The sequence below is a fragment of the Oncorhynchus tshawytscha genome, linkage group LG33, assembly GCF_018296145.1.
Source record: "Oncorhynchus tshawytscha isolate Ot180627B linkage group LG33, Otsh_v2.0, whole genome shotgun sequence".
Classification (NCBI taxonomy): Eukaryota; Metazoa; Chordata; class Actinopteri; order Salmoniformes; family Salmonidae; genus Oncorhynchus; species Oncorhynchus tshawytscha.
Window position 1 is genome coordinate 3,584,479 of NC_056461.1, and position 9,672 is coordinate 3,594,150.

General features: G+C 42.2%; 1 protein-coding gene across 1 annotated transcript; it reads right to left on the bottom strand.

The window, feature by feature from the left end:
- Positions 1–862: 862 nt before the first annotated feature.
- On the bottom strand, positions 863–7,764 carry LOC112230761 (dolichyldiphosphatase 1). Its single transcript, XM_024397032.2, has 8 exons — positions 7,496–7,764; positions 6,219–6,319; positions 5,799–5,883; positions 3,154–3,253; positions 2,934–3,032; positions 2,581–2,709; positions 2,296–2,385; positions 863–2,184 (listed from the first exon to the last, which is right to left on the bottom strand). Exons 1-8 carry the CDS (start codon positions 7,569–7,571, stop codon positions 2,148–2,150), a joined length of 717 nt encoding a protein of 238 aa, XP_024252800.1. The 5' UTR covers positions 7,572–7,764; the 3' UTR covers positions 863–2,147.
- Positions 7,765–9,672: the final 1,908 nt, after the last annotated feature.

The following is a 9,672-nucleotide window of genomic DNA, read 5'->3' on the forward strand; positions in this document are numbered from 1 at the left end:
AATCATTTTACCCTAACCTTCACCTAATTAAAAAAAATGTTACTTAACCTTTAAGCTAATTATCCTAACCTACTACGTTAATTGTCCTAACCTGCTGCATAAGTACTCCGAACCCGCTACAAAAAGTTTTTTTAAAAGCTGGATCCCATCTAGCCATTACCATGTTTCATTACTGTACCGCTGAGAAGTGGCCCTAATTTATAGGAAATTGGGACATGTAGTACTCCGACTCAGGGATTTGTTCTTCATTACACACATAAACCAAGAAATAACTTGAGAGAATGAATATCATTCATGACATGTCCAAGAAAATTGATACATTGACAACTAGGGCTGAGTTCCCCAAAAGCATTGTAGCACTAAGATAATTTAGTTTAAATGGAATTAAGATGGACAAATATATTAGTTCTACAATGCTTTTGGGAAACAGCATAGGGCAGGTACACCCTCCCAACCTCTTCACATCAAGATGGGAAGACCATGATCATTTTATGGTGTGCAAATTTGATATCAGACAAGGTCTGGTTCATGCAAATTGTTCACTGGGGGATTTGACCAATAAATTGAATGACCAATCATTGAATTTGGCTGGCATAGTTGATGATTGGGCCGCAAACAACCCCTGGTCTAAAAGCCATAATGTGGTTTCTTACAGTGCAGATCTCCTGAACATAGCCATGTTAACATAAGTTGAACATCTTATGTGACATGCTTGTGTAAGATCTGTGCAGGTAGGTTCTACCTAAATGTCCAAATAAACCAAAATGACCTTCAGGATTGCATAATGATTCTTACATAAGCTCTCTTTTAATTTACTATTATTCACTGAAGAATTGGAGGGGGGAGCATACAATTTTAGATAAACACTTCATTTATTTATTCAGCCTGATATGGGTTACACAAAATTATAATCTAAGAGAACTACTTCCCTTTATGGAGCTAATGACATGACAATTCCAAATGAGCTTTTAACCTTCACCAGACAGCCTCAAAACATCAGCTCTTGCATTTCCGAGGAATGCAGCATTAACACATGCTACAGATTGACCTGAGGTTTAATAGAAAAAGAAAATCACCATTAACATTTCCCCTCAGCAGTCATTTGTTTCTTTCACCAGATGATATGGAATGTTTTGAAAAGACAGGTAAAAAGAAAGTTAGGAAGGACAAGTGTTAAGCCACTGTTTCATGTTCTCTAGAACCGCAAAAGGAGAAATACATGTCCCCGGTTTGTGCTCCTGGGGTGTCAGACATGAGAAAGGGGTTGAGAAAACACTCCCTCGCTCCCTGTGTGGAAGAGGAATAGAAAAAGAACAGAGCCCCTTGTGTTATGGCTCGTTTCTCTTCTTCTGCATCATCTCAAACATAATCGAGACCTCAAGTTGTACAGAAGATACACTAGCCTTGGCTTGTACAGTATGTGAGGGCTTAAACGCCTGCAAGTACATTTTGGAACCGAATACATTGGGCTGACAAGATGTATGAGAGGGGGAAACAGGGGTCTTTCACATGTAAATAAAGTTAACCCACCCACCTTTCTCATGTAAATAGTGTTAACCCGCCCACACACTTTTCTCTTTAATTTTAACAAAGTACACATTTGTTTATATATTACATGTTAGAGTTTTAAAAATGGTTCTCTTTTCTGTAATATAAGACCAAAAAAAAAAAAAAGGGTTTACTACCCCACCAATTTCATATTTCCCCCACCAGCAAACCCAAAACAAAAGTGTGACAAATGTCATGGTGTATTAACACCAGCCAATGTTTTGTTAATTGACAGAGCCATCCATTAGTTTCTGAAAATCTTTCTTACAGTAAATGGTTCCTGTCTGTGTGTGAATTTACAGTTAAAGTATATATTAATTTGTCATTAAATAGTATGCCTCTTTCACGGTCTTTTATGCGTCGGGGGAACATTTGGGCAAGCTGTACAAAGTGAGGCATGTGGACGGACTTGCTCAGGCTGCAGGCCCCGGGCCGTGTCCTGGCACTCTCTTTAGGTCAACCTGTAAATGGGTTGGCCCTTTTTTCATTGCAATCAGGTCAGTCCAGAAGATGATTCTCCAGTGTGTTTTTTTATGAGTGTGTGTGTGCGCGCATATGTGTGTGGTCCTTTACTCAGTTTCACCAAGGAACTGCTACGATCACTGAAGTTTTGTTCCAAGCTTCCGTTGTCTGTTTCTGGAGGACAAGCAGACATTCAAACTATTACTAAACATGGTTGAAAACATCTCAATATGAAGTCACAGATTGCTTTCCCACCTAATATGGTGAATAAAATATATAACTCACCTTGCCTCTGATCTGGTCACCGTGTACTCAAACCACAGGATGTTGGGGATCAGGCTTGTGTCCCTCACCAGAAAAAACTCTGATATTGGCCTGTCAGCAGTCAGGATTTGGGAGAGAGGTGGGACAAAGATAAACACTGAGAAACAATAGAAAAAAATACATCATATCAAATGAAAAACATCAGATTCACTGAGAATCTGTAGCTACAGTGCATTCTGCCCAAATCTGTGCCAGGCACTTTCTTCTAAGCCTGTGTGCCCCCCGAGAGGTGTCCCCATTCTTTACCATGCTGCCATCTTGGGGAATAGCGGTGTCAGCACCTCCTGTGTGAAGAAGAACCAGACTACTCCGATGGTGCTACCGGTCACTCCCCCGTAGAATACCTGACTCCAGGTGTGGTACAACAGGTAAACCCTGAGAAAGAAAAAAAACAAACACACAATTTGGTCATTGAGCATATTTTTAAAATAAAAATTGTGCAATTTTTGGGTTGAGCTAATTACGACAGTTATTAACAGCAAAACTATTTGAGGAGTTGGGACCAAATTGAGCAACTGTGTCATGCTCTAAAAATACATTCAAATCAATATTTTTTATTTATACTAAGTCTCCTCCATTGTCATCCCTCCCGCCCTCACCTGCTGTATGACACGGAGAAGGCCACACCTAACAAGGTGATGGACAGTATATGTCTCCACAGCAGCTCCACACAGCGAGCGTTGTTCGTTTGATGCATTCTAGACGTGGGCAAAGTGCGTCAGAAAACATCAAATGTCACGTATGAATAATGACTATGAAAAATAATTATTTTCGTGACCATTTTTTAAAGAAATGTAGACTGGGAGAGAAGTCACTCACCTTAAATAAAGAAAAAGAAAGAAGTAAACAACAAAAAACCAGATGAACTGGGAATGACTGGAGGGCATCCCATACTCAGTGGTCAGGGTTGCATGAGCTCCTGGAAAAATATTGGGGAAGAGAATAGACATGGGGTTAACCACATGCTATGAAATTAATCACGAATAGATGCTTTAGGCCGTGGCCAGACATGGATGACATTAAAAGGGATGAAAAGCAAAGGCCTTCGTCCATTTTTGTTGGTCAAAAGTTTCATTGAACTTTTGATGGACAGTCGGGCGAGTTTGGTATGTAAAAACGACGGGCAAAACTGGAGATACTTCCATTCCCCTCCACTGTCCAACATATAGGCCCTGTAGAAAATCCATTGTCTCATCTGTGTTTGACAGATGCAAGACAACCTATTCCCCCTCGGGAGACTAAAAAGATTTGGCATGGGTCCTCAGATCCTCAAAAAGTTATACATCTGCACCATCGAGAACATCCTGACTAGTTGCATCACTGCTTGGGATGGCAACTGCTCGGCCTCGGACCGCAAGGCACTACAGAGGGTAGCGCGTACGGCCCAGTACCTCACTGGGGCAAAGCTTCCTGCCATCCAGGACCTTAATACCAGGCAGTGTCAGAGGAAGGCCCTAAAAATCGTCAGACTCCAACAACCCTAGTCATAGACTGTTCTCTCCACTACCGGAGCACCAAGTCTAGGTCCAAGAGGCTTCTAAACAGCAGCTTCCACCCCCAAGCCATAAGACTCCTGAACAGCTAATCAAATGGCTACCCGGACTATTTGCATTGCCCCCCCTTCATCTTTTCCACTGCTGCTACTCTGTTGCTATTATCTATGCATAGTCACTTTAATAACTCTACCTCAATTACCTCGACTAACCGGTACCCCCTGCATACAGCCTCGCAATTGTTATTTTACAGCTGCTCTTTAATTTGTTAAAAAGTTTCTTACCTACCAGGGATTTTTCTTAAAACTGCATTGTTGGTTAAGGGCTTGTACGTAAGCCTTTCACAGTGTACCGTCGTGGCCAAAAGTTTTGAGAATAAAAATTCATATTCGTCACAAAGTCTGCTGCCTCAGTTTGTACGATGGTAATTTGCATATACTCCAGAATGTTATGAAGAGTGATCAGTCCTTCTTTGCCATGCACATTAACTGAATCCCCAAAAAACATTTCCACTGCATTTCAGCCCTGCCACAAAAGGACCAGCTGACATGTCAGTGATTCTCTCGTTAACACAGGTGTGAGTGTTGACATGGACAAAGCTGAAGACCACTCTGTCATGCTGATTGAGTTCGAATAACAGACTGGAAGCTTCAAACGGAGGGTGGTGCTTGGAATCATTGTTCTTCCTCTGTCAACCATGGTTATCCGCAAGCCGGAAACACGTGCAGTCATCATTGCTTTAAACAAAAAGGGCTTCACGGGCAAGGATATTGCTGCCAGTAAGATTGCACCTAAATTCAACCATTTATCAGATCATCAAGAACTTCAAGGAGAGCGGTTCAATTGTTGTGAAGGCGGCTTCAGGTCGCACAAGAAAGTCCAGCAAGCGCCCGGACCATCTCCTAAAGTTGATTCAGCTGCGGGATCGGGGCACCACCAGTACAGAGCTTGCTCAGGAATGGCAGCAGGCAGGTGTGAGTGCATTGGCACGCACAGTGAGGCGAAGACTTTTGGAGGATGGCCTGGTGTCAAGAAGGGCAGCAAAGAAGCCACTTCTCTCCAGGAAAAACATCAGGGACAGACTGATATTCTGCAAAAGGTACAGGGATTGGACTTCTGTGGAATGGGGTAAAGTGGTTCTCTGATGAATCCCCTTTCCGATTGTTTTGGGCATCCAGAAAAAAACTTGTCCGGAGAAGACAAGGTGAACGCTACCATCAGTCCTGTGTCATGCCAACAGTAAAACATCCTGAGACATTTATGTGTGGGGTTGCTTCTCAGCCAAGGGAGTGGGCTCACTCACAATTTTGCCTAAGAACACAGCCATGAATAAAGAATGGTACCAACACATCCTCTGAGAGAAACTTCTCCCAACCATCCAGGAACAGTTTGGTGATGAACAATGCCTTTTCCAGCATGATGGAGCACCTTGCCATAAGGCAAAAGTGATAACTAAGTGGCTCGGGGAACAAAACATCGATATTTTGGGTCCATGGACAGGAAACTCCCCAGACCTTAATCCCATTGAGAACTTGTGGTCAATCCTCAAGAGGCGGGTGGACAAACAAAAGCCCACAAATTCAGACAAACTCCAAGCATTGATTATGCAAGAATGGGCTGCCATCAGTCAGGATGTGGCCCAGAAGTTAATTGACAGCATGCCAGGGTGGATTGCAGAGGTCTTGAAAAAGAAGGGTCAACACTGCAAATATTGACTCTTTGCATCAACTTCATCTAATTATCAATAAAAGCCTTTGGCACTTATGAAATGCTTGTAATTATACTTCAGTATTCCATAGTAACATCTGACAAAAATATCTAAAGACACAAAAGCAGCAAACTTTGTGGAAATTAATATACGTGTCATTCTCAAAACTTTTGGCCACGACTGTATATTTGATGCACAGACAGACACTTATTATTGGTGTATGTACTGGGTCACTGCAGTAAGTGGCTTGTCGCTTTCCTCACCTTCACATGGGCGGGGCTCCCTTAAAATATGCTTCAGCAGCCAGTTCACCCCTTCGTTCAGTACGAGCCCACCGAAGAAGGAGATCTATGAAAGAGGAATGGGAAAAGGATTCGGTGTGATAATTTGCTTAAGTCCACACTGTGAATGGATACAGATTTTAGAAACGTGCTTACAGTAATGCACCTTTCAATAATACCCTAATCTTTAATATTAATGGCCAATGATAATCTAATCTATATGACCTTGTACAAGCATTTCTGTATGTAGAGTTTTAGCATGGATCATGTGTGAGTGTGACACGTATCCTGTCCTCATTTAGTGGTCCAGCAGGGACTTGGGTAGCCCCATTTGGGACCTCTTTTATGGATTTCTGTAATAGAGGTCCCATATGGGGCAAGGATCTGGGTTATATTACTTACCGTGTGCAGTTCACGCTTGAACACTATGAGGGTGACAAAGCCCACAAGGATCACTATGGGTAGCAGGCTGGTGTAGGCCAACAATTGTCCCGTCAGATCACCTTTGGGGGAAAAAAATATAATATAAACACTCCCTTTGCAAGACAATTTGAACACTCGGGAGGGGCTCCCAAGTGGCTCAGCGGTCTAAGGCACTGCATCCCAGTGCTAGAGCCATCACTACAGACCCTGGTTCGATTCCAGGCTCTTTCACAACCGGCCGTGATTGAGAGTCCCATAGGGTGGCGCACAATTGGCCCAGCATCGTCCAGGTTAGGCAGTCACTGTAAGAATTTGTTAACACACTTGCCTTGTTAAATAAAGGTTTAATAAAATACATACAAATTCAGGGCAATGTACAGTAGGGCATGGGGGTATTTAGGTTGTGGAGTGGCTACCTATCTAGTATGCTATGGCAGAGTTGTCATGCATTTACCTTTCCACACTTACTGTCAGATCAGTGATGATTGAAGGAGAAGGGGCAAACATCAAGCAGAAGTTACATTCTCAATGCCTGGATATTATACAGATAATTGTTAAGTTAATATTCAAACACCATAAATGTAGCTTGTTTAATTGCATGATGAGATTAATTTTGTATCGGCATCCACATCCCATTACAATGGATGCAGGGTTAGTTTGCCAGCTAGCTAGTTGGTTAATATGAGTCTACTAGCTAACGTCAAAGTGTGTATACATTACAAATGATCAATTTGCGTGATTAAAAAAAAGGTACACAACCAACATATGGTTTGGCCATTTTCTAGGCTTGGAAGGCGTAACCTTGCTAGCCAATTTACTACCGCAGTGTCTCTCAGCTAACTAGCTACTTTGCGATCAACAAAACCTAGTTGGCTATACCGGGCCAGTAACAAGTCAAGTAGGAAATTATACGCGACAAACTTTAAACTACATTTTATTCTGAGCATACGCTGTTTCATGACCATTTAAGTTCAACATTTTATGTAGCAACGCAAACTCGAACTAGTTAATTTAGCATTGTGGACAACTTTTCCAACTGCGCATGCGGAACTGTCCCACTATTTGGCATTTAATGTTACCAACGTTCTCTGCGGAGCTGTGTATGTGCTTTTTATTGTTTCACTATTTGGCAGGTCACGTCGGTCGTGCCAATTCAATCGCAAAACATCCCACGATATCTTGCAGATTACCAAAGCATCGAGTATCTATCAGACAAATGTAAAATAATAATAATGATGATTAGTCAATACACTTACCAGCAGGGAACTCTACGTGGGTTAGCGATATCGACCGCCATCGAGGTGGTACCGAGCAGTATTCTTCCGACGCCATTTTACCCGGACACCGGGCAATGTGGATCAACGAATCAAAACGTAATACCAGAGTCCGTCTAACCAATACGAAACACAATACTTTCAACCATTCACAATACTCGAACAAACCTATACTGGAATATAAAGGAGGAGTTATCGTCCAAAGAGGGGGTTCGATTAATCCCGCCCGCAAAAACGGTTCGAAACAAAAGTGATGTAATTAAGCACGTGTAGTAACGCCGTGTTCAAAACCACTGGGAACTCAGAAATCTCGGACTTCTGTTAGTTCACGACAAAATGGAAATCGGAAAAAACGACTCCGACTGGGAAAATTCGTTTTGGTCATACATCTCGGGATTCCAATTCGGGAACTCGGGGCACTTTATAGAGCTCGACTTTCTGATCTGAAAATGACTGACGTAATTCAACCTTTTTTTGTATGAGTTTCCTGTTGTCATGAAAGCGTCATAATTACAAGGATTCTGTGTTTCCAATGCAAAAGGGGTTGCTTTTGTTAATGCAAACAAGTTATTATGTGGAAACATTTATTACATGGAAAAGTGATGTATGTTTCTGTAGGATGCACCATGCTGCCTTGTTGACAAAATGACAGAGTGGTGCAGAGTATTGTTCGATTTGAGAAGGGTGCGCCTCCCACCCCACTTTCGCTGGATGATATGACAGGCCTTGCCCAGGGCCCCAGGCTCAGCATAATCTAATCCGCCCAATGATCATAGTGCTATTGCTCGAGTCTTGTCCAATCACAGGTTTGCAACTTTCACTGGGGACAGGTGGGACATGATGTGCGTGATGAATTGTCTCTACCTTCTTGTCCTTTGTGCTGTTGTCTGTGCCCAATAATGTTTGTACCATGTTTTGTGCTGCTACCATGTTGTGTTGCTACCTTTCTATGTTGTCGTCTTAGGTCTCTCTTTATGTAGTGTTGTCTCTCTTGTCCTGATGTGTGTTTCGTCCTATATATATTTATTTATTTTTTTGCCAGCCCCCCTCCCTGCAGGAGGCCTTTTGCCTTTTGGTAGGCCGTCATTGTAAATAAGAATTTGTTCTTAACTGACTTGCCTAGTTAAATAAAATAAAAAATGACCCCCCCCTCCCACATTCTGAAATGGCATTTTTGTCCCCCCCAATTTTATCATTGCACTGTGATACAAAATGCAGCACCAGTGTGCTTTAGGACCATGCGGATGCCTCAGAGCTGTCGGATAGGCTGCTTTCTGGCTGAAATGCAAGGACAAAACAGAACGTGTGGACAAGCTGTGTGAAGGCAAAGCTTCTGAAAGGCTGGTGTATAGGACCAGTATGGGAGAGATTAATAGAGGGAGCTGCTGTCAGTGTACTTGCGCTTTTTCTCTGAGTTGTACAAGCAAGCAGAGCAGAAACTGGCTACTCTTTAGTTGACTGATCTAGCTGGCAAGGTAACTACTGTTTGACAGAAGAAAAAAAATACTTGCAGTGCTGAGCTAGTAGTGTAACTGATGTGTTACGTTATCCAATGTTTCATCCCCTCTCGACTTCAGTGAATGAACTACTAGCAGCTAGTTAGCTAGCTAGTAACTACCACAGCCAGTTCAGCTCTAGCTAGCCTATGGCTATCTGTCAGGTAGCAGTATGTAACAGCTGTTGTGTGTATGGAAATGTTTTGTAGTCTTTGTTTCCCATTTCAACAGAAGTAAATTGATATACCATTATACCATTAGCTAGAGCTAGCCAAAGGTTTGCTAATGTTAGCTAGCTAGTTCACTAACTTTAGCTATTTATGCCTCAATCACACTAGACCTAAATACAGATATGTTAGAATGCCCAGTTATGTTCATATAATCTCAGACATAAATGACTACAATGTAAAACCATCCATAGAACTACAGTGGGGGAAAAAACGTATTTAGTCAGCCACCAATTGTGCAAGTTCTCCCACTTAAAAATATGAGAGAGGCCTGTAATTTTCATCATAGGTACACTTCAACTATGACAGACAAAATTAGAAAACAAAATCCAGAAAATCAAGCATTTCAAGGTCCTGGAGTGGCCTAGCCAGTCTCCAGATCTCAACCCCATAGAAAATCTTTGGAGGGAGTTGAAAGTCCGTGTTGCCCAGCAAC

What these genes read in the sequence shown, in the direction of transcription:
- LOC112230761 (XM_024397032.2), bottom strand. Translation starts at nt 7,571, where the DNA reads ATGGCGTCGGAAGAATACTGCTCGGTACCACCTCGATGGCGGTCGATA. An exon ending in TCAAGCGTGAACTGCACACG is followed by an intron (nt 5,884 to 6,218) that starts GTAAGTAATATA and finishes CCTCTTTCATAG; the next exon opens with ATCTCCTTCTTCGGTGGGCT. An exon ending in TTCTCCGTGTCATACAGCAG is followed by an intron (nt 2,710 to 2,933) that starts GTGAGGGCGGGA and finishes TTTCTTTCTCAG; the next exon opens with GGTTTACCTGTTGTACCACA.